Genomic DNA, 26,063 nt, shown 5'->3' on the forward strand with positions numbered 1-26,063 from the left:
GTCTGAGACCGTTCTATAAGCGCATGCAGTATGTAGTGCGGCGCGTCTGTGGGTGCGAACTACCTCGCGCATATGGCTATGCTTAGCCTCAGCCCATATCGGCGCCGCATATAATACGATAGAGTCCGTCACAGTCGATATGAGTCGTCTCCTCTCTCCTTGCGGGCCACCTATGTTAGGCAGATTCCTCGCTAGTGCGCCATTGACAGCCGCTGCTTTACAATTAACTGCTGTCAGATGATGCTTGAAGCTTAGCCTCGTGTCGAGCATGACTCCGAGATACTTAATCGCCTCCTGTGAGAATATTTCGTGTCCGCCAACCGTGATTCTCATAATTCTTTTTTGCTTCCGCGCGCTTATAAGCACGGCCTCTGTTGTCTGGGCTGCCAGCTCCAATCCCGCATTACCGAGCCATCGCTGTACTCTCGCTGCTGCATCGTTACATTTTGCTTCCAGCTGGTCTAACCGCTTGTCTACTGCTACCAGCGCAATATCATCAGCATATCCTACTATATGGTAATGGCTGTATGTATTTAGTTTAACAGTAGTCACGCGTGATCTGTCAAAAGAATCCTATTGGAAAACTGCCTCCAATTTGAATACCCTTTAAAAGTCTCGCTCTACGCCTTAGTGTACCACCGAATGTGACAATTTTGCTTATTCAAAAAGCCACAGAGCCAAAAATAAGAATGCCGTAAACTGAGTGAATGGCATAAAACTCTTGATGCCTAAACAAAGCACACTTTTTATATGGGAACATGCTGCCCTGTCCGCCCCCTTCACTAGAATAAGTTTGCCAACGTTATGCCTTACCTAAGTAATTTTTGTATGCCTTTTTAGGCCATTTCATACACATTGTCCCATTGAAGGTTCCAAATAATCTTTAGAGTTTATAATCAATCTTCTCCAATCACACTGAGAGAGCTTGAAAAGCTCCTTAGCCGATTATGGCGGCATTTGGTTTCATTCTTCACAAACGGATGTTTAAGCACTTAAGTGCATTCGCATGTATGCGTAAGTATTTGTACATAAATAGTCCCCTTCCGCTCTGCTCAATGGATTGGATTTAGAGTACTTTAAACAAATAGCGCACCTTTTTAGTGTCTGAAGATTTCGGGCGAGATAGCTGCATAAAACTATAGACCTGCTTCACGCATGTGTGTATGTTTGTAGATAACCGCATATGTTTGTATGTGGACATTTTCCGGCATTTGTTCATACACATAAATACATACATACATGTGTACATATGTGAAATGTGTGTGGCCATATGTCGCTAAAGTGAAGTGTTTCAGCTGTAATTCGGCGGCATTCGATCCCACTTCAAATTCATTTGAGTGGGTACTTCTAAAAATTGTCTAACTCCAAGAAAATCTATAAAAATTCAAATTCCCAAAAACGAACTAAAGTGCATACATACGTACATATGTACAAGTGATGCACATAGATTGCATACACATCCACTAGTAATGAATTGATGTGCTTCTAGTGAATTTTGCACAGCTGCATCTCTTTTTTTATCGTTTGCCACTGCCCTGCAGGCCTTTTTCGGTAGGCAGCATCAAATTCTAAAAATTAATCATTTTTGGCTTAGGAAAACCAAACCACTTGTCATTTAATAGCTCTATCATAACTTCAACTAGCAAATACCCGGCATGCGTTGCTGTGCCGTTAGACCATTCGATTTTCATTCTTGCTTTGCCTGCTTATGCTCGCCGAGTGCAGTTGGCAATTTTTTGAAATAATCTTACTTTTGTTTTCAAAATTTTAATAGTAATAGGAAATCAATGATACATTTACAGGATCCGGCACTCGAAGTGTAACCAATTAAAAAGGCCATAAATTTGAAAAAAGGCACCAGGAGATGGCTCCTAAAACACTCAGGCTAAAATGCCCATTGTATTTAAAGCTCTGGAAAGAGGGTAGATAGTCAAGGAGGGAAGGAGAAAAGTATCAGAGAAAGAGAACGGAATGAATAGAGACAGAGATAGAGATAGTTAGTCCTGTGAGAATTTTCCACATTTCCAGAATTTTTTCTGTAAATATCCTCCAGTTTTAGAGAACGAATATAACTCATTCTCACGACATCGGAACCCAAAACTGGTCGGCCATAAATTTAGTTTGGAAAATTATTTGTATTCAATTCAAAGTAAAAAATGTGTGAAAATAATACAAAATTAAGAATCAATTTGCTTTTGCTCGATATGACCACCTTTAGCCTTTACTATGGCCTTGAGACGGTCCAAAAACGAATTGCATGCTGCCCGAATGTGACTTGCAGGTATTTTGGTCCACTTGCGAACAATGGATTTTTTCAGCGCTTCGAGACTAGTGAATCTTTTAGTTCAGACTTTGCTCTCCAAAATGGCTTAAAGAGAATAATCCATCGGATTCGCGTCTGGTGAATTTGAAAGCCATTGTGTGGACGTTATGAAGTTCGGAACGTTGTTTTTTAGCCATTCTTGGTTCACTCGCGCTTTGTGAGACCGTGCCGAGTCCTGCTGAAACGTCCGTGGTCTGTGGCGATTGCTGCCTCCTGGTGGCCAATCGATGCTCAAATCGTTTGGGAGTTTACGAATTGCTCGTCAGAAAACACAATGTTCAGAAATTGATCGCTTTCGGCCAAGCGAAGCAACTCCTTTGCCCTGATCAATACCATTCAATTACGGCCATAAAAAATCGTTAATCATCTCTCGATAGCGCAATCCTATTCAAAGTAACACCTGTTATTGGAAAACTCTTTACATATGGATGTAAAACGTAAAATAATTTTGAAACTTGCAATCTAGTGAAAACGTAATACTTTCCATGATTCAGCTATTAAAGGTTTGCTCATTCAATTCTGACACTCCCTTACAAAAGGTCGCATTTAAGAAAGGCGAAGAAAGTGGAAAAGCTAAATACTGTTTTGGTAAAAATGGTAGCAAAAAATGTTTTGTTTTTACTTAAATTATAACTGGTACAAACAGAAATTGCCAGAAATGATATTAAAAAATAAGGTTATTAAGTTAAACCCAGACTGATATTTTGTGAATTAATTTTTAAATAGAAAACTGATCACGAAGTTGGGAAGTTTTGCCATTATGACGATATTATGTTACTTATTATTATGGCCCTAATGAAAGTCTTTCAGAGGAGAAACGAACTCATCAGCAATTTAGTTGACTAACAACAAGCTGTGAACATAATCACGCCTTGCTTTCCTATGCTATGCCCATGTAAGTTTGGAGTTTAGACCCCCAAGTCGCGATTATTCTTACATTCGTAACTACTTGACATACTACCCCGGACATAAAACAAGAAATGATAGAAAATGTTGTTTGTAATAGCGGAGGCTTCTCGACAGACAATGGCACACCTCCGAGTGAATTTCTGCCATGAAAAAACGCCTCATAAAAACCATCTGTCATCACGAGGCTGTTATTAGTTATATATTGCTAAATGAGCTCTTGTTGGTAACTTATGTATCTTTAAAGTACTCCTATGTATCTAGTAACCCCAACCTGTATTTGAAAGATATCGGATTCAAATGGTCAAAACGACCATCTTTCACATTCATTGCCCCAAAAATATGGTCTATGATATCCTGATGCAAGTGCTTATACACCCTTTTGAAAACGAAATGTTAACAACCCAGTGTCTTGCTAAGGGAGCCGATTTGTCAAGAGGGAATGGGAAAGCTGCTTACTGAGCAAACCTTTTATTATTGAATCATCAGTATCATGATACTTTCTGTCTTGATATCTGAAATTAGGAAAAAGAGTTTATTAGGTATAAGTCATATCTTTTTAATTTCAAAATTTCACGGTTGTGAACTTATTAACATCCTTTTAATGAAAAGTTTACGGAACGGTATTTCGCCAATACTCGTATTTGATAAAAAAAATTTAGAAAACATTTTCTGATTGGAAAACTTGCACCAAATATATTAAAAACATATTGTCTGACTTCACAAACAAAACCTTCCGGTCAACTGCTTACATTTTAAATAAAATGCAAAATTCGTTTTCCCACATTAAAGAATATTGGTTACTTCAAAAGTATAATTTATAAATAAATTAAAATTTACATTCTTGTTATTTACGTATTTCTTTTTATATAGGATGGTGGTATAGAAGGCGAGACCTACTTACTAGTAGAGGAGTGAATTTTACACACCATTAGAATATTTCATTTTTCATTTGAAAACTTAAAAAGTTTAATTTCAAACATTTCATTCATTTTTTCTTCACAAGCCATTTGAAGTTAACCTATCAGTGAATATATTTACAATGGAAAGAACCAAATATCGTGCAGTGATAAAATTATTTGTTTGAAAGGTTTATCAGCAGCAGAAATTCACAAAAAAAAAAATGATGAAAGTGTTAAAGGAATCTGCTCGCGCTCATTTCCAACTATGCAGCGATGAGTTTTAGAGCGTTCTACAGTAGACGTGCGAAAAGTGCAACAATACCAGAAATCATTGAGCAAGGGTATCTTAATGTTAGGGGGAAAATCCGGATTTGACTAAGCGTGAAATTGCTGATAACAAAAGCAGCTCAGATGAATGAATACTTCAAACCGTATTTTACATGAAGAATCACAAAATCACACATGAAGAATCAAGGAATCACAAGGTTTGGCCAGCCGAAGCAAAATTGTGTGACTAACTTCGGCTGGAACGTCATAAGGGACTCTCCATCAGACTTGTGGCCGCTCATTTCCGACGTATTCTCTCGCTTTACCAAACAGTCGTTAATAGTTTCTTACATCCCAAACACAATGTCAGTTTTGTCGTAAATAAACCATTGATACATCCCCTACTACGTCAGCAAATCAGCTGATGCCTTAAGAAGCACTAAGAGCCCGTTAGGGGTCTGATGTTGGCCACACCTTCTGAATTCTCTCCATCGTCAGAATCACATATGGAAAACTTTTTCGGAAAGTTAGAGCTGCATTCGTTAGCAATTCAATAAAAGTAGTGGAACATTTTTTTTGCAGAGCTTACGGAAAATCGTTATAGAGAAGGCATACAGTTATTTGTTTGAACTACTATTAGAAAAAGGGTATTGAAATTGCTTTACGTACAGGGCGCTTACGGTATTTGAGAACAACTTGAGAGTAAAACTTATTAGGTTTTTATTTTGAACAAAATTTAAAAAAACTTCACGAATTGTTTGCCCAACATTAACTTATTTATATCTATAAAATCTTTCAGTAAAACTCCCACTAGCTGTAATAACCTCCTCGATCCGGGTCCGGGAACGATTGCATGCCCGCATCAAGTGCTTCTTGGGTCACATTGACCATAACGGTATAAATTGCAACTTTCAGTGAAGAAATAGTGTTGTCAGGATGCTTATTGGTTTCATGCTCCTCTACGTCCAATACATATTACTCTAAGGGATTAAGCTCTCGGAAGTTAGGGCAGCCATAAGTTCGGTGTTATGTGGTCATGGAAATTTTCAACCATCCAATCTTGAGCCGCGATCGCTTTGGATAAAAGAGCAGAGTCCTGCTGAAGAATGTATGGACTTTCATTGCGTACAATTGGACTATCAGTCCAGACGTTCAGTACTGCTTCTAGCACCTCGATGTATGCAGCCGAATTCACTTGAAATCCTTGAATAGAGAAGTGCGACGGCATGGCATGTCCTCTGTTGCTCACCACACTTAAAATCATAACAGAGGCTGAAAACTTCGTGTGCATGACAACAGGAACCTCTGTAGGATTGGAACATAGCCATCTGTCATTTCTGCGGTTGATCTTTTGATCTCGATAAATTTTTTTTCGTCAGGAAAAACCATAACATCTCAGTCGCTCAGGATGTTTCATTTTGTTTAGAAGGCGTTTTGAACGGATAACTCGCTGTTCTCTGACTCGTTTGCTTCGACATAAACTCTCTTCTGTCCATTATCTATGATTCATAGCGGAGATCTTCATGGACAACTCGACGGATAAGACCCTCAGAAACATTAAGCTTGCTCGCAAGGATCCCCATTGATTTTAATTCACGGACTATACCGACGAAAGACAAAGTCAACTTTATGCTAATTTACGTAGGGTTAGAAATTGTTAATGCGAAGCTATGAGAAATTAAGTGCAGGCTAACAAACTTCAAAAACAACCAGACTGTAATTGTGCATCATCGCTATTAAACACGAATTGTAAAACAAAAAAATGCACATTTACACAACATACAAACCCCTACTGCATACAAATTGCGCCAAAATCTGATGGCTCACAGATTTGCATAAAGAAAAACAAAAATGAAAAACTTTTGCTGCTTTGTGTTTTTTTTCGTTCGCAATATATTTTGCGAAGCAAAAACACTCTCACTTTGAAGTGCACTGACTTCATTATTCTTCCAACTAATTCAATTGTTTACCAAATTCGCAGCCTTGGTGATTTGACTAATTTATGGTTTCTGAAAGAATTTGCGAATTCACTTCCATGCGGCCAATTTAATGAAATTTCATAGTTTAGCAACATAGCCACTGGTGGGCGCGCAGCATTGGTCCCCTTGGAATTATCAGGTCAGTCGATAAGTTCGTGCGTTTTAAAGGTGGTTTTAAAATTAATAAAAAAGATGTGTAAAGTATTTATTAATCAATAATATATTTTCCTTCATTATTTACGATGTCTTCCCTACGTTTACGCAAATTTTTAATTTCCTGCTCAAAAAATGTGTCCTTGGAGCCAAAATACGCTTCGATATCCCTTTTTATAGCTTCTTTTGAGGAGTAGTTCTTGTTACGCATATGGGATTGAAGTCCACGGAAAAGGTGATAATCACAAGGTGCAATATCCGGAGAGTATGGTGGAGGCGGCATTAGCTCTCATCCGAGCTCGTTCAGCTTGCCTAATGTTTGTTGCTGTGCTACGGTGAGATTGGGGTATCCTTGGCAACGAGCATCAATCAGATTTTATATAATCACCTTATGGTGCCACACAATTTAAAAAACCACCTGGCGATTGTCTAAAGCACTTCGAAAATTGATTTAAACGAATGCAAAGGCTTATTGATCATCATGGAGACTATTTTGGAAAACAATAAAATCGTTTTCAACCACCAATGTTACTTTTTCCATAGTTAGGCCAGATATATAAACAGCAATCCGTATAATTTTCAGTTTTGTATTTTATGAAGTTAGTTGGGTGTTACAATCTTCCAAAATAAAGGTAGAAAAGTAGAAAACTCAACAAATTCTTTAGTATCTCAACGAACACGGTGAAAAGTCAGAGCAGCCATTCTGCACAGTCGTATTAGCTTAGCAGAGATACCGAACTCAGACATTATGCGATATAGTTGATCGTGAATCGGGCTATGAAAGACTGCCTTGTCGTCGACGGATAGGTTCACTTGGTACTCATTGGTCTTCCCCAGGATTTGCTCCAATGCCAATATTTGGTCGACGGTTGAGTGACCGGGTCTGAAACCGCACTGGCACGGTCCAATTGGGGATTGGGCGTAAGTTTTCAGTTTATCACATAGCAGGAAGGGTAGAATTTGATAGGTGATGGAGATAAGACTGATCCCTCGATAGTTGACGCACTTCGTGGGGTCACCTTTCTTTAAAATAGGACAAAGGGTACTGAGACTTCAATCACCGGGCATATTTTTTGCTTGCTCTATTAAGCCGATAAGTCGGTGCATGCTCCCTACCAACTCATCTCCTCCAGATTTAAGCAGCTCGCACCTAATACCTATAATTTTTAAGGTTATAGGGATCGAAAAAATCGAAACTATTTCAAAAACATTCGGACATAGCTCAATATGATTCGGAAATGCAAATGGGTGAAGATATTCCGAACAACAATAGAAGCGAGTTGGAAAAGAGGCAATACGCTTCATATATTTACTGACGAATCGAAAGTGTTGGAGGGAGTAAGAGCAGGGATTTTCTGCGCAGAGCTAGGCATCAGGCGGCCATTTAAGCTCCCTCACCAGTATCTTTTGAGCAGAAGTCTTTGCTGTAAGAAAGTCTGCAGTCACATTTGGCATCGATCAGATCTAAAATAAATAAATACAATATATACGTTTGTAATTAAGCAGCGATAAAGACAGTAAACTCATATGAAATCTCATCTCAAAACGTTCTCAAGAGGAGGGAAGCCATAGAGATACTGGCCGCAGACAGTACCCTATTGGGTACCCGGCCATAGAAGGCATAGCAGGAAACGAAATTGTAGAAGAGATTGCCAAGGGCGCTGATCACATTACCAATTGAACAAGAAAAAGACATAGTCATAGCCACAGAACGCAGATAAATACACCAGATTCGTACTAGCCTTGTCTAGAAAGGAAAGCAGAACTTACGTAGGTATACTAATAGGGCACATTTTGCTAGCGGCACACGCCTACAAAATAGGATTCACAAACAACGATAACTGCAGATTTTGCAATGAACTGGAAGAGAGGGAAACTCTAGAACACCCTCTACGTTCTTGTCCTGCATTAGGTTAGGTTAGGTCAGCCTGGTTGGCAGTAAGCCACGCATAGACCTTTTGGTCCCTAGCGATACCAGATGGAGAGCGACCTCTATGAATACCTAAAGTAGACATCATGTAGGATGTCAGCGCTTTTGGCGAATCTAAGTAGGGCTGGGAGCTCCGCTTTTGAGACGTCTTCCAGACCCTCAAACAGTGGGGCTCCCAGGCATCTTAGTCGTGTTTTTGATAATGCCGGACAAACGCACAGAAGGTGTTCTAAAGTTTCCTCAACATCCTCTCTGCATTTCCCGCATTTGTCTGTGTTAGCAATCCCTATCTTGTACGCATGTGCAGCCAATAGATTGTGACTTGTTAGCATACCTATGATTGTTCTGCATTCCTTTCGCGAGAGCGTAAGTACGAATTGAGTAAGTTTTTTGTCGTTAGTTCTACACATGAGTTTTGCTGTTTTGCATGTGGTCAGGTTAGTCCACCTAGCTTTAACTTGCCTTTTCATGTGGTCGTCCATTTCATTGTATATTGTGTTTAGCGGTCTCGGTATGTCGTTCTCTTGTTCAAGTGGTAGTCTCACAGCACTTTTCCTGCATTAGCTCGAACCCGAATGAAATGCCTAGGAGCTCTACAATATGAAAACTTATATCTCTCGGTGTTTGAACTTCAGGTCTTATTTAGATTCGCAAAGGACGCAGGCTTATTACATGAAGTCTACTAAGTCTACTACAAAGAAGCATAAAGGTCTAGCTCCATCCACTTTTGGCTTCCACTAAAAAACTTTTCTCTTTCGTTCCTCCCCGTGACTGTTGTTTTATTCATACCAAATGATAAATTTTCAGTTGTTCGCAAGGTGCAGCATATACTCGTACTGATTGCAAAATTGAAATTGGATCTCATATAAGCGCTACACTGCAGTGCCACCTTTGGCAATTGAAAATATTATACAATTATCTTTGGGCTTTGCGTAGGCATTGCCAGGTCGGCGGGCTATGAGCCCAATTGCACGCTCCCCGTGGCTCTGGGCACATGTTTTCCACAATTGCTCCAGTTCTCTACCAATGGGGGTATGCATACAACATATGGGGGTGTGTATAGGGTGCTCCATTGAGACCGCAGATTTTAAATTTAGCACAATTTGTGTCTTGATCGTTCAGCGCCGGTATTTGGCTGCCTTAATGAGTGAGCATTGAGGTTGAGTAAAGGAGTTTCAGTTCCGGATATATAACGCACAGAAATTGTGAAAAACCAATACCGAAATGTTCACACTTTTGAGGAAACGGTTCAAAATTGTTGGCAACTGGCGCTGCGCCAATGTGAATCCGTCACCAGACTTATGCGATTTGCCACAGTTTGTTGCTGTTTTCAGGGTTTTTCGTATTAAGCAGTTTTTCGAAAGTATGGCGATAATCTAAGAGCGATTTCTGAATTGAGGAGTTGAAATCTCGCTGAAAAATCGGAGGCCACTTCGAGATCATTTATTAGAAGTTGGACCTTATTCGTTTAAGGCGAGTTTTGGCTGGGTGAATATCACTTAAAACGCTAGCTGTTGATTTCAAAAGCAAAAACTCACACTGAAGAACAATAGAAATTTCGTAATATACAGTGGGCCATGTAGAATTTGCTTTTTGAATCGGCTATATAAAAAAACTAATCAATATTTTTTCACACTTTTTTTTTTTGAAGATTGAACATTGTCATTTATTAATGAAAAATAATATCGTTCAAATGACTGCCACGATTGGCTTTACAGTAGGCCATTCGATCAACCCAATTTTTAAGCACATTTTCGATTGTTTGGGCTCCAATTTCATGAATGGCAACTTCAATTTCGTGTTTTTAAGCATCAATCATCTCTGGATGGGTCACATAGCATTTGTCCTTAACGCCTTCCCACAAAAAATAGTCCAACGGGCTTAAATCACAGCTCCGAGGCGGCCAATTGATATCGGAATTTCGGCTGATTATTCGGTTTTCAAAAACGGTAGCCAAAAGTTCGAGTGTAACTTGGGCAGTGTGACAAGTTGCACCGTCCTGTTGAAACCAAATGTCGTCCATGTCATCCTCTTCAATTTTCTCGTTGAGCATATCACGGTAACGCTCGCTATTTACAGTAACCGCGGCTACTCGCTCATTTTCAAAAAAAAAATGGCCCGATGATGCCGCCAGACCAAAAACCGCACCAAACAGTGACTCATTGTGGATGCATTTGCTTCTCTACAGTAACGTGTGGATTTTCTGAGCCCCAAGTCCGACAATTTTGCTTATTGACGTAGCCACAGATGTGAAAATCAGAAAAGAAAAAGAAGACTCACCACTTTGGAACAAGGTTTTCAATATTTCCCAATTTTGTTCAAGCGTATAGCGTCCCATTTCGTAAATGTCAAACCTTTAAGTAAATTATGAACACATTTGACATGTCATTTGTGTTACCATTCTCAAAAAAATAAGTGGTTCAAAAAGCAAACGCTATATGGCCCACCCAATAGGTTAGGTATGACTGATCTGAATAGATCGCACAAGGGGCAGTAGTGTTACCAGTGTTGTTGGAGTCGTGTTAAATATAGTTCATGTCTTGGCGAGTTTTAATAAACAGTTTAAACTTTTGTCAACAATATCCTTCAGAGATGAAAAATATACCGACCCCAGGCAGTTGTAACGAGTTCGGCTTAGAGTAGGACAGTAGCAAAAGGAGGTGTTCCAACATACCGCTTTCTTCCTCGCAGACGTTACACGCCTCGTTCTGGACCAATCCCATTTTAGCAGCGTGATATGGAGTGAGGCAATGACCCGGCAGTACTTCAACCAATATTTTACATTCTTTCATTGGGAGTGATAGAATCAAGTTGGTTGTTTTCCTGTTGCACGTTTGGAGCATTATTTTGGCAATCCTGTGGGAAGTCGATGCTTTCCATATAGACTGTGCTTTCAGAGTTAGTTCCTCGTCTAGTTCCGTCTTTACAACTGAGAGTGAGGGATATATAGATATATGTTCGACGTACTCAACCTGGGCAAGCGGTTGCCTGCCTTAACAGTAAATTGAGACCTGTCTATTCAAGCAGAGCTTGTCCATTTTGGATCTAAAGTATTGCAAGCATTCTGAGCTAGTTCCATTATTGTGTCGAGTGTCGAGGGTAGTAAATTTCAATGCTAATTCAGTTGCTTTGGTTACAGCATAGATCTCAGCTTGAAATATGCTACAGTGAAAGCAGTGGGAAGCATGAAAGATTTCTCAAGATCAAACTGCGGGCAGAAGACAGACGCTCCTACTTCTTCCGTCATTTTGGATCCAACTGCAAAGAAATTCTATGCGTGGTGATCGGATTCTAAGCACTTCTGCCAGCCATTCGGTTCTATTACAAAACCAGGCCTCTTGCCGAAGTTTACTTATGGAATAACTCGTCAGTCATCCTCAGTCTTAGTGCGGATCTTTTGGCTGATTTTCTTACTACTACGAGTAATTTGATTGGATGCCAGTCGAGAAGTCGCTTTTCCAGCTGTGCTCATAGCGCCGGTTAGAGATATTTCTGCAATCCTTTGCACGCTCTCCAATCTTTTAGCGTACGTAATAAATCCTAACATTTTTTTCATATTCTCAGAACAGACAAAATCTCATAATGAGACACCCTATACTTTTGTGCGCACACTAACTCTTGAAAAAATCTGCATGCGAATAGTTTCGCAATGTGGGCTTCGCCATTCGACATGCGTATTTTTATTTATAAACAAAGATAAGATAAAAAATTTGCACATTACCCAAGCAAAACTTTGCGAAATTGTGCTTCTGGCAAAAATCTTCTTCAAGGATGAACGAATTTTCGCTGGAACTGAAATACATACATACATACATACAATGAAAAAAAAATTATCTACATAAACACCGACCGACCCATTCGGCACTATAAAATAATCTTTCACAATTTCGGGATCCACATTTGCAAGTCATAATCCAAGGTCGAGATGTGAAATGCGATAAATGGACAAATACACAAAAACTAGTGGCTAATAGGTTAACACAAGCAGAAGCAGCAGCAGAAGCAGCAGCAGAAGCAGCAGCAGAAGCAGCAGCAGCGGCAGCAGGAGTAGAAACACTTAATGACTGCATAAATAAACTTATTTAAGAAAGCTAATAAATCGAGAGCGAGGAAAGAAATGAACTCATTTGATTTGAGGCAAATAAACAGGGGAACACACATCCACACATACATACACGTACATATGTACGAATGGATTTATTTATTTGCTTTATTATTAACATTGGAATTCAATATGTTATTGTTGGAATGCGCACGCACATAAATATTGCATAACCCACAGGGGAAAACTGAACTGAATTTGAATTTGAATTTGAAGAGGTCGAGCCAAGGAGCACCAGGAGATTTGGTGGCTCCTAAAACACTCAGGCTAAAAAGCCCATTGTATTTAAGGGGGTAGTATGGTTAATTCGGTGTAAATCAAGCATATTTTTCGAAATTTTTTTTGTCGACACAGTTGATTTATTCAAAATTTTAAAATTACTTCATTATAAAGTCATATTTAAAGAATATTGTGTGAAATTTTCATTGATTTTTATGAAGAAATGAGTTGGTGGCAGCGAATCTTCGCGGAAGTCTCATAAAAAAGTTTTATTGCGGTGTCCCTCAGAACTCATTACTGGATCAACTAAAATCAAAAAACCAAATTGATTTCATCAGCTAATAAAGTTTCGCAGGTAACAACGTCGAATTTTTTTTTTTTTTTTTTTTTTTTTTTTTAAATTTTTTAAAGCGCTTTGAAGTCAAAACACCGATTTTTCATAAAAAAAACTTGAAAACTTTGTTGTTTTAAAATATGACAAAATTTAAAAAAAAAAAAAACTCGACGTCATTGCCTCGTGAATAAAGTAAAGAAACAAAAAAACCAAATTTGAAAAGAATCGGTGCAGTAGATATGAATCTACAGTGGACACCGACCGTAAAAAAGGCAAGTGTGAGAAAAACGCGTTTAAAGATTAGGTAGCTATTTTCGGCAGCGTGAAATCCGGTTGGAGAGGTAGATACTTAATCTTTTGTGTCTTTGTCAATTTTACTCTAATGCACTTCAAACTTTCACACAATAATCTTAAGATGTTATAGAATAATTTAAAAAAAAAAAAAAAGAAAAAAAAAAAATACCATACTACCCCCTTAAAGCTCTGGAAAGGTCAGTAGATAGTCAAGGAGGGAGGGAGAAAAGTATCAGAGAAAGAGATAGGAAAGAGTAGAGACAGAGATAGAGATAGTTAGTCCTGTGAGAATTTTCCAGATTCTTTGGCAAATCTGTAAATATCCTCCAGTTTTAGAGAACGAATATTACTCATTCCCATGACATCGGAACCCAATACTCGTAGTCGCGCTCTAGCAAAAGCAGGACACTCACAGAGAAAGTGCTCAGTGCTATCCGCCTCCTCCAAGCATGACAGGCATACCGGGTCCTCGATAATTCCAATGGTGGTCATATGCTGACCCCATGGGTTATGTCCTGTAATGATGCCGACCATCAACCGAATGTCTTTCCTTCTAAGTTTTAGTAGAAAGTTTGACAGTTTTCTGTTCGGACTTGTCACAAAACACTTTGCAGTTCTGCAGCGTTCTAGACCGGACCATCGCTCTTTATGTAGATTGCCTACATAATCGTTGATCCAATTCTTGATTCCTGTGGGACTGATTCCGATTATTGGCTCTGGCCCTTGTGGGGGCACCGCTGATCCACGGTTGGCCAATTCGTCGGCAATTTCGTTTCCTTGAACACCGGAGTGTCCCGGAACCCATATAAGTACAAGCCTGTTTTGTCTTGCGACAGAATTAAGCTTCTTCTTACATTCTTGAACAATCTTTGAGGTTTGCTTCGCGTTCTCCAGGGCCTTCAATGCAGCGTGACTGTCACTGAAGACTCCAATCTGTTTCCCGCTCCATCTCCTCTCGATTATCCATTCGGCTACTTTTAGGATGGCAAAAACTTCTGTTTGGAAAACAGTTGCCTTTCCCCCCATAGCATAGTGATACTTATTACTATCGTTTAAGTACCATCCGGCTCCAGACCCTATTTCAGTCTTGGACCCATCGGTAAAGAAAATATCCGTCAAACCTCCCTGCATGCATTCTGGATTGACATCTGACATCTGATCTGACATCAAATTTCCTTCCGAATGAAACTGTGGGTATCAGGTCATCTTTAGGTGCCAAAAACAGTGGATACTGCTCCGACAGCAACTTAAAGATTTCTCTGTGTCCCGAAGTTCCATCTTCGTGCCAGAAACCATATTTATGGAGTATACACATTGCTTTTATTGCTTCCCGTTGTATCCTAAGATCCAGGGGGAGCAAATCAAGCATAGCATTTAGGGCATCAGCAGAGGTTGTACTCATGGCACCCGTGATGCATAAACATACACTTCTTTGCAGCCTGTATAGTTCCCGGATTGTGGACTTAACCATGCTCCGTCGCCACCAGACCACAGAAGCGTAAGTGATGATTGATCTAATAAGTGCCGTGTATATCCATAGGACCACAGCAGGTTTCAGACCCCAAGTTTTGCCAAAGGCTCTACGGCATTGCTGAAAAATCTTCAATGCACGATTCACCTTCAGTGAAACGTGTGTCTCCCAGGTCAGCTTCTTATCCAAGATTACTCCTAGATATTTAACTTCGTTGGAAACACCTTTCAGTGTTGGAAGACTGAGTCCATCCAATTTCCGTTTCCTCGTAAACAAGACTATGGTTGTTTTGTTCGGATTAACGGAAAGACCTTGTCTCATGCACCAATCATCGATTTTGTCAAGAATCCTCTGCACTTTCGTGCAAAGCCTCCTTAAGGATTTATCCGATGTTAGCGCACAGACGTCGTCCGCATATGCTTGGACGTGAAAGCCGAGTTCCTGCATCTCCGCTAATAGGGAGTCTACGACGAAGCACCACAGCAGCGGGGAAAGAACACCCCCTTGGGGACATCCTTGCTTGGCCCTAACTGTGATTTGCTCGTCATCGCTCCCACCAGCGGTTAACAGCCTCTCAGAGAGCATGGAGTATATCCACTTTATAATTTTTGCTAGGGAATAGTCATCTTTTCCTGGTTTCGGAATGAATACTACTCTTACGCGTCGCCATTGGGATGGTATATAACCAAATGCAAGACAGGCTGTGAAGATCCTTTTCAGGGCCGCAATCAGCCTGTCTCCTCCTTTTTAAGCATTGCTGGATATATTCCGTCAGGTCCAGGGGACTTAAAGTTCTCAAAGGAAGATAAGGAAAACCTTATCGATTCCCTTGTCACTATCCGACTAGCAATATACCAGCTGTACCTAGAGGTTCCACCGTTGCCACCGTCATTGTTCATGCCACTCTCAGCTTCAGAGAGAGTTCTACTACCCGGAAAATGGGTTTCGAGTAAAGCATTAAACGTTTCCGATTTGGAAATGGTGTATGAACCATCAGGTTTTCGAATGGAATCCAGCCTTACTGAGCGGTGTAAATGAAGGACCTTACAAAGTCTCGCTGTTTCCCTCATTTCTTCGACGTTACTGCAGAAATTTCTATAGGATTCAAGTTTGGCTTGCCGTACTTTTTTCTTATATTCTCTCTGTGTAAGTCGATGATTGGCCCAGTCCTCTTCTGTTTTGGTCTTCAAGGCCTTATTAAGAAGTTTCCTGGACCGTACACGAAGCTTCGACAGTTCAGGGTTCCACCAAGGAATCGCTTTCCCCTGTCTGCTTTGCCTGAGTGGACACAGTTCCTCAAAGCAATTGATTAAAGTGCCTTCTAATTTCTTAGTAGCATCTTCAATCATTTCTGCTGATTTGAGTTTTTTCAGGTTTGGTAATCGCTCTGTTACAAGCTCACCATACCTGTCCCAGTCCACATTTCGAGAATTCCTACCGGAAGGTATTGATATTATGTCAATTCCCAGTCGGAATTCGATAAGGCGATGATCAGAAAGAGAGTCCTCTTCCAAAACTCGCCATCGGTTGATTTGATTTCCAACTGACCTATTGGTAAGTGTTAAATCAATCACCTCTTGTCTCCTTCTGGTCACAAAAGTTGGTTTGTTACCAGTGTTTTGAATGGCCAAATCGGATGACAGGATAAAATCCAGTAACTTGAGACCTCTGGGGTTGCATTTGCTGCTTCCCCACAGAATGTTCTGTGAATTTGCGTCACAACCCACTATTAGCCCCAGATTATTGGATTCTGCGTACTTGACCACTTCTCTTAGCTCCCTCGAAGGAGGTGGCTGTAAAGAGTCGTAGGGTAGGTAGGCCGAAACTATGATAGCTTCGACACTGTTCCCACTTTTCAAGTACTTTATTTTTGCAGCAACGATATCTCCGGAGCATAGCTCTTTTAACATCGTGTGTTCGATCAACCTCGGCATGATAATACATGCTCGCGGTCTCACATTCCCTTCACAATGAAGTATTTGTCCCCACGACATAGCACTTAGACCACAGATACGCTTGTGACATACCCATGGTCCTTGTATAAGTATTATGTGTGGGTTTGTTTGCAGTTTTGCATGCCTACGGCACAAGAGAGCCGTAGACGCTTTGCTATGCTGCAGATTTATTTGTGTAAATATTACTTCAGTCATGAGACTGAGTATACTTACGCTTTGTCCTCCACCTTATCCTGGACACGGAACTGGATCCACCCCAGATGTAGGTGAGGACGGCACCCGTACTTCGACTTAAGCACCTTGAGGGGCCCAAGATCGATACCCAGTACCAGGTGGGAACCCGCCTCCGAAGTGGTAGCGGATTTCTGCCTGGTGCACGAGTATACTCTCTAGAGAGTCGTGTCAAGATCCTTATTCTGAACACGGATGCGTTTGAGGAGTTCTGCTGAATTACAGGAAGGGCCCGGAATCCAGACACTCGCTCGTACCAGCCTTTCTTTGCTACTCTCAACAAGAATGAACTTGCTGTTTTCGCAGGCTGGAATCTTTGCTATCGCTTTTTCTAGCCATTCTCGGGAAAAAGCATTGGAACAGTGCACCTTTTCCCCTCGAACGTCGGCGCGTCTTTCGACTCACCGATAGCTTTCCAAAGATAGCTGTCAAGATAGTCTTGTTGCCCTTTGGACAGTAGACCATCTTGTTTGTCGGTATGTATCTCCACCGTCATTGCCTTTGCTGCCATTCTCGCGAATGATTCGCCAGACGTTGACGGAAGAGTGTCATTCGACATTTGAGGTCCCTTAGCCTCTACCTTGTCAGGCAAAGGTTTGTCTGCCTTGGATTGTGTCGAGGATGCAGGCATTTCCGAATTCCGTCTCTCGACTTTCCTCTTCTTTGCCTTTCTCCTCCTCCCGGTCGTTGGCACAGACCCCGTTTCGTTTCCGGAAGAGCGCAGCGCTACAGAGGAATCCTCTGTTCTGCCACGCTTTCCCGTTTCCGTTACAGGTGTCGAAGTTGACGGAGCTTGAGTCCTTGCCTTAGCTAGTGCTTCGGCTTGCCTCGCCTTCTGTCTTCTTCGTTTGATCTGCCTTGCGGTTAGACCAACACCTGCGTTCGAATCTCCAATAACTTCGGTCTTTTTACCGGTACTTACCTGATTCACACCAGGTTTAACCGTTGTAAAAGACTTACTCGGTACCAGAGATCCGTCTGAGTCTATTGAGAGATTGTCCGCCATCTCCACATCCTCCACAACTTGTTCAGTTGCTTCAGATCGTTTCGACGGCGGTGTATCGCTCACACTCACTCGGCTCTCCATTGGCATAGCCAATGTGCCATGTTTCACCACTAGTAGTGCACTTCCTCCGGAACCCTGGGTGCCAGTTCCGGTCATAGGAGAATGTGGGGTTCGGGCCTGCACATCCGATGCCCGAGCCGTCGATTGCTCGACGGGAGGATTTCCCAGAAGTGGGTTACCTCGTGCAGAGAGATCGTTGTTTAGCCTCCACATTGTAGGAAAATGCATTTTATACCTCCTGCCAGGTTGTCGGTACGGTACTCTCCACATAGTACTTGGGTGGCCACCAATTCCGCCGTTCCGCGGTTGAGTGGATACCCAATTCCTATATGGAGCTGCCCTCTTAGTTCGTGGTAAGTTAATCTCCATAGAATGGGGTTAACTCGCCACTTAAGCCTCATCCCCGCGGCAAGGAGACCGACATGACAAGGGAAACTGAACTAGTGAACAAAATGTCCACTTCAGAGCTGGTACAAATTCGAAGAACTTCGTTAGTGCTGCCAGAAAAATGTTGTCGAAAATTTGTCAAGGGCGGATAAAATATTTAAAAAAAATAAAAACAATAAAACAAATATAAAAAATTAAAAATTATAAATAAATAAAAAAAGATTTAAATGAACATAAGAAACTAAGAACAAAAAAAGTAAAACATTATGAAAAAAAAAAATTAAAAAAATTGTAAAAAATAAAATTAAAAATTAAAAAATAAAATTAAAAAAACAAAATATTAAAAAAAAACATTAAAATAAATAAATAAATGTAATAATATATACAAGGTCCGGCACTCGAAGTGTAACCAATTAAAAAGGCCATAAATTTAGTTTTGAAAATTACTTTTATTCAATTCAAAGTAAAAAATGTGTGAAAGTAATACAAAATTAAGAATTAATTTACTTTTGCGCGATATGACCACCTTTTGCCTTGACTCGCCTTGAATTTGCCTCACAATATGCATACCTCGCGGATAGTAACCCGATAGGATTGCTTCGAAGTTTGAAAGTCGAGATTTTGTCATCCTCAGAAGATTCCTCGAACGCTTCTGATCCACACGTGAACAGTAGGATTCGTGACTTTACAAGTTGTTGTACTGGCCCAGCGCTTGCTGAGTGGACACGAAGCCCACCGTTCCAGAGTAGAGCGCAGGCTGTCAAGGGGATCCCAATCCTCTCGGAGAAACTACCTCACAGGTCCCTTGCCTGGCCGGTATTGCATTTGGCGTACTTTGTTTTTGCTAAAGAACTTTGAAATGAATACTATCACTCTACATTTATTACAGGGTCCGGCACTCGAAGTATAACCAACTTCAGACCGCTCGCGCAGCTCGGGCACGGGCATCAGCTGTTTGTTAGTTGACTAAATTACAGTCCAGAGTATTGTTTAAAAAAAGAATATCAGTAATGGGTTTCAAACGTAATGGAATGTGATTGCATTACTTTGGCTGGAAAATCTGACCGTAGCATTCGCCGCATACTGAAAAATGATCTCAAAGTCAAGCCCTACAAGATCCAAAAGGCGCATGATCTCACACTAAAGCAGCAACAAGTCAGACTTGAGAGAGAGAAAGAGTTGCTTCGCTTGGCCGAAAGTAAACTATTTCCGAATAGTTGTTTTCTGACGAGAGAATCTTTCAAATTGCGCAATTCGTTAACTCCCAAAACCGTAGGGTTTATTTGACCCACCGTGCAGGTAATGATTTTCGGCGGTATTCAGGAGGTTGCTTTGAAGCTGTGAACAGACAAACATTTCGGTGGCAGATCATGGACGTTTCAACAGGACTCGGCACCGTCTCACAAAGCTCGAGTGAACCAAGAAAGGCTAAAAAACAACGTTCCTAACTTCATAACGTCCACAAAATGGTTCTTAAATTCACCAGACGCGAATCCGACGGATTATTCTCTTTAGGCCATTTGTAGAGCAGGGTCCGAACTAAAACTGACTAGTCTCGAGGCGCTGAAAAAATCCATTGTCCGCGAGTGAACAAAAATACCTGCAAGTCACATTCGGGCAGCTTGCCATTCGTTTTTGGAACGTCTCAAGGCCATAGTCAAGGCAAAAGGTGATCATATCGAGCAAAAGTAAATTAATTCTTAATTTTGTATTATTTTCACACAGTTTTTACTTTGAATTGAATAAAAATAATTTTCCAAACTAAATTTATGGCCTTTTTAATTGGTTACACTTGGAGTGCCATACAGGGTCTGTGTATAGTACATTGTAAAGGGTAGTGTTAAGTTTCAAGGGCCGGTGTTGATTTTGAGTAAAATACACTTTTTTTTAGGAAATTATTGTCATTTCTCTTTATTATGATAATATTGATGTGGCTCAATTACGTATGCAACAAAATATGGGCCAAATGGCTGCCGCGGCCTCGGCAGCACACCTCCATCCGATGGTCCAAATTTTCGATGACGCTGATGCATTATGCTGTCAGGCTCTATGCCGTTAATGTGCCAAATTATCTCATCCTTTAGCTCTTGAATTGTTGCTGGCTTATCGACGTACACCTTTTCTTTCAAATAACCCCAAAGAAAGAAGTGCCACGGTGTCAAATCACATGATCTTGGCGTCCAATTGACATCGCTGCGACGTGAGATTATTCGGCAATCAAATTTTTCGCGCAAAGGAGCCATTGTTTCGTTAGCTGTGTGAAAAGTGGCACCGTCCTGTTGAAACCACATATCGTCCACATCTATATCTTCCAATTCGGGCCATAAAAAGTTCGTTATCATCTCACGATAGCGAACACTATTCACAGTAACTGCCTGACCGGCCTCATTTTGGAAAAAATACGGCCCAATGATGCCGCCGGCCCATAAACCGCACCAAACAGTCACTCTTTGTGGGTGCATTGGTTTTTCGACAATCACTCTTGGATTATCATTCGCCCAAATGCGGCAATTCTGCTTATTGACGAATCCACTGAGGACCATTAAATTGACCGAAAAAATCACGAAGTGCGCGATATGCATTTTGATTTGAACGCCCGTTTTCATAATAAGCCTGAATAACTTTGACGCGTTGCTCGATTTTGTATCTTTCCATGGTTCAAATTGAGTTAGTCTCAAATTGAAAAATGTTAAATAAAATGCAGAAAAACATTTGACTTTTAGGTGTGGTTCACATTCAACATCGGCCCTTGAAATTTAACCGCCCTTTACATTCTCGCAACCTTATTATTTTATTTTTTTTGTTTTGTTGTTGTTGTATTATTGCTTAGATTTTCCCAAAATTTAATATGAAATTTTAAAGCGTTGATTTTTAATTTCAATTTCCGCATCCGTTCTCTTTCAGGCGAAGAATGTCAATCGGCCGCGTTATTACTCCTCCGAGCTGGGCATACGCGAGAAAATCTTCATTGGCGTCATGACATCACAGGACAACATCAATACACTAGCCACAGCGATCAATCGCACCACAGCGCATTTAGTGAATAAGATAAAATTCTTCATCAATGCCGACAATGTGAAAACGAACTACAAACTCAAGAATATTGTCGGTTTCACAGATACTCGTGAAAGTTTACGTCCATTCCATGTGATAAAATACATTGCAGACAATTACCTCGACGACTATGATTATTTTCTGATTATGCCAGATACAGTTTACGTGGATGCACGCAAATTGAAAGCAATGCTCTATCACATCAGCATCACATTCGATCTGTATATGGGTGCGAAATTGGAGCAAAACATCGCCGCAGACGGTGATAGTGTTTATGCGGCGGCGGCGGCGGCAGGGGCGGCGGGTGATCGCTCTGCAAATTCCAATGGTGTTAATGATCTCGGTACTCAAAGTGATCGTAATTACTGTGATTTAAATGGCGGCATTTTGCTGAGCAGCAGCGTCATAAGGAAGATGCGCAACAATTTGGACTGGTGTGTGAGGAATGGCGTCACCAATGTGCACAGCGTCAACATCGGGCGGTGTGTAAAGTATTCGAGCAATTTGTCAGGATGCCAGTCGAGCTTTCAGGTGAGTACATAATGCCCGACGTGAAGCATGCAAATGAACATGAAAACAAATATTTGTGTGCACTGCTTTCTGCTTCATATAATCCAATACATATTCAGTGTCACAACTCCGAATCGAGCGTGCAAGCTGTTGAATAATGGAAAAGGTAGCAACAGAATAAAGAAAAAAAAATGTTGTGAATAAAATATCACTTGTACGTACAATATGTAAAACATCTATAATTACACAGGGTGCCTTATCAAGCGTTTAGAATTTCATTTCATTCGTTTATAAATAAAAATTCCATATTTTTAACTTATCGGATTAGGGAATAAGTTCGTAGTGCTTTTTAAACAAGAAACAATAAGTTAATCAACTATAAAGGGTGATTAAATTTCAAGGGCCGATGTTGAATGTGAACCACACCTAAACGTCAAGTTTTGTTCTGCAGTTCATTTGACATTTTTCAATTTCAGACCTACTCAATTTGAACCATGGAAAGATACACAATCGAGCAACGCGTTAAAGGTATTCAGGCTTATTATGAAAACAGGCGTTCAAATCAAAATGCATATCGCGCACTTCGTGAAGAAAATCATCTTCAGTGATGAGGCACATTTTCACCTCAGTGGATTCGTGAATAAGCAGAATTGCCGCATTTGGGCGAATGATAATCCAAGAGTGATTGTCGAAAAACCAATGCACCCACAAAGAGTGACTGTTTGGTGCGGTTTATGGGCCGGCGGCATCATTGGGCCGTATTTTTTCCAAAATGAGGCCGGTCAGGCAGTTACTGTGAATAGTGTTCGCTATCGTGAGATGATAACGAACTTTTTATGGCCCGAATTGGAAGATACGGATGTGGGTGATATGTGGTTTCAACAGGACGGTGCCACTTGTCACACAGCTAACGGAACAATAGCTCTTTTGCGCGAAAGATTTGATAGCCGAATAATCTCATGTTCCGGCGATGTCAATTGGTCGCCAAGATCATGTGATTTGACACCGTTGGACTTCTTTCTTTTGGGTCGTTTGAAAGAAAAGGTGTACGTCGATAAGCCAGCAACAATTCAAGAGCTAAAGGGTGCGATAATTCGGCACATTCACGGCATAGAACCTCAATTATGCCTCAGCGTCATCGAAAATTTGTACCATCGGATAGAGGTGTGCCGCCGAGGCCACGGCGGCCATTTGGCCGATATTTTGCTCCATACCTAATTGAGCCATACCAATATTATCATAACAAAGAGAAATGACAATAATTTCCTAAAAAAATTGTATTTTATTCCAAATCAACACCGGCCCTTGAAACTTAACCACCCTTAAATACGCCGTTGCTGTTTACAACCCCTTCTCACCTCTCGACCAATTTCTTCATGCCTTTCCGCAAAAATTCATCTGGTCTGGTGTCAAAGAAGTTGGTGAGCCAGTATTCAAGAACCTCTTTGTTATCGATGGTAACGTCCTTCCTATGGTTTCACAGGGAGCAGAAAAGATGGTAATTGGTCGGTGCAAGTTCCGGAAAATACGGCGGATGCGGGCCTCCCATTCGAGCTGTTGGAGTGCGGCTTTAACGACTTGGCCAACATGGGGCCTGGCGTTGTCGTTGTTGTTGTAGCAGTAATTTTGCCCTGTCAGTGTAGAGTAACCACCGGTCGTCTTCGTCTCACTCATCTAACGGCAGGCCGAGGAAACTTGCTGTTTCGATAGGCTGGGTTCAGAGTGAGAGGGGTGTTAGTGTTAGATGAGTGGATTAGATGGGGCATGTGAAAAGGTGATTAGTGTCGTGCGGGGTGTCTTCACAGGCTGGGCATATCGCACCCTAAATACAAAAGGGGCACAACTCAAAATTTTCCACACTCGAGCTTGACTTGTTTACAGTAGCACAGAAAACAAACTATGTGACATATCACGCTGAAATTTGCCATGTAAGCTTATAACAGTCCTACCAAAAAACAAAAAATTTATTTTTGCCATATGTCATCCGCGGACCGTTTTATTGATAACGTCTCGTTCATATTTGAGCAGAAGTACATTTTGAGTTGTGACCCTTTTGTATTTAGGGTGCGATATCTTTGGTATGTCGGAGTCAGTTCTGGATAGGTAGGAGTCTAACCTGCTACAGTATTCAGAACGTAATTGTGCCAAGGTTACGCGAGCATTCCCATGGCAGCCGGTTCTACGTAACCGGAATGACTCGGGTTTTTCCCGACCAAGGGCTGTCGCCCCAGTAAACTAGCCTTGTTTAGTGTACCGTGCAATTAGCGTTGTCGTAAAGGAGCATGGTTTTTTGTGTTTTGTCGATCAGGTCTTTTCAGTCGAATAGCCTCATTCACGTGGTGTAGCCGGGCAATGTAGAGCTCTTTGTTGACCGTGGCTTTCTTTTATAGCATTTCCCAGTGCTCCATGACCTCCCAGTCCCACCAAACGCATATAATATCATGAACTTCTTTGGATGAAGATCCGGCTTGACTCTCAGCTTTGGCGTATCTCCTGGAGCCACCCATCCCTTTCTTTGCTTAATATTGATGTATAGGCAGCATTTCTCATCTCCTGTGAGGACTCGGTTTAAAAAGCGCTGTTTATGACCGTGTGTTGCTCGATGCCGGGCGAAATGTTGAGAAGCAATTTGAAGGCGACTTTCTTTGTTTTTTTTTTTGCGTTGAGTTCGTGAGTCACCCAGGCTCCCAATTTTTCGGTAAATTCCATTGAACGAAGGTGATAGAGAATCGTTTTATGATCGCAGTTCATGCTTTCGGCCAATTCACGACTGGTTAGGCGGCTGTTCTCCTGCAAAAGTGATTTGAAACCTTCTTCATCGAATTCAGAAGGCCTTCCGCTGCGGGACGTGTCGCCATTTTTGCGCTTTGCAAACCATTTCCGTGCAGTAGACTCGCCTATGACACCTTCTCCATACACGTTGCAAATGCCCCGGGCTGCTTCGGCAACTCTTTGACCTCGTTGAAAAGCAAAGAAGAGCAGGTGTCGAAAATGTTATTTTTTGCCTCCCGGATGCTCCATTTCTAAACCTTAAAACTACAATAATAAAAAATTAAACAGCTCAAAAATACAATTAACATAGTTTTAAAGAGCAGAAAGAGTTCTATCGAATGAATACCGGGAATGTTTAATTTAAACGAACCGCGCACGTGGGAACCGGTCCATATTTTCTTATGTTGGTAGGACTGTAAGACACACATCTGTTACTTTTAAGCGCCATCGACTCATTAGTGTCTGCCTGGCCGGCCGAAAATGTGGGCAAATAATTCTTGGATTTTCCATGATGATAACGCGCCATCGCACAGAGCCCAAATTGTGCTGGATTATTTGACCAAACACCAAGTAAATACCATCGTGCAAGCACCGTATTCACCTAATATGGCCCCGTGCGTCTTCTTTTTGTTTCCCAAGTTGAAGTTGAGGAGATTTCAATCGATAGAGGAGATCAAAGAGAATGCGACGAAGGAGCTTAAGGCCATCCCTTCGTAGGTCTACCAGGGCCGCATGGAGGACTGGGTTAAACGTTGGCACATGTGTGTCGCTTCAGACGGGTCATATTTTGAAGGAGATACAATAAGATTTGCCAGAAATTTAATCCTGTTTTGTTTTATTTAAACATTCCCGGTACTTTCTTGTCATAGGGTACGTACCCTTTGCCAAACAGCAAACAAATCGTTGCCAAATAAAAGTAAATATTATATAAAAACGCTATGATTTTATTCCCCAATCCAATACATTTTCGCAAGTTTCCGCACTTATCTAACCAATCTCAACTTCGATTTCATGCTTTAAATCTTGAATTGCGACTGGATGGTTGACGCTCTGCAGAAAATAGTCTAATGGAGTTCAAAGCGCAACCACCAGATATCCACTTGTTGGCCGATTGCTCGATTTTTTAATTATTCCTAACTTTGTTGAAGCGATAAAAACTAAAACTAAACATAAACTACATTTCTGGCACTTCACAGATATTCAATAGT

General features: G+C 41.0%; 1 protein-coding gene across 1 annotated transcript in view; it reads left to right on the forward strand.

The window, feature by feature from the left end:
• Positions 1–26,063, forward strand: part of LOC128857208 (chondroitin sulfate synthase 2) — an 87,911-nt gene that overhangs the window by 29,356 nt on the left and 32,492 nt on the right. Inside the window, exon 2 of the mRNA XM_054092851.1 lies at positions 21,424–22,104. Within this exon, the coding sequence (XP_053948826.1) occupies positions 21,424–22,104 (681 nt within the window). The remainder of the gene's footprint in view (positions 1–21,423; positions 22,105–26,063) is intronic.

The sequence above is a fragment of the Anastrepha ludens genome, chromosome 3, assembly GCF_028408465.1.
Source record: "Anastrepha ludens isolate Willacy chromosome 3, idAnaLude1.1, whole genome shotgun sequence".
Taxonomy (NCBI): Eukaryota; Metazoa; Arthropoda; class Insecta; order Diptera; family Tephritidae; genus Anastrepha; species Anastrepha ludens.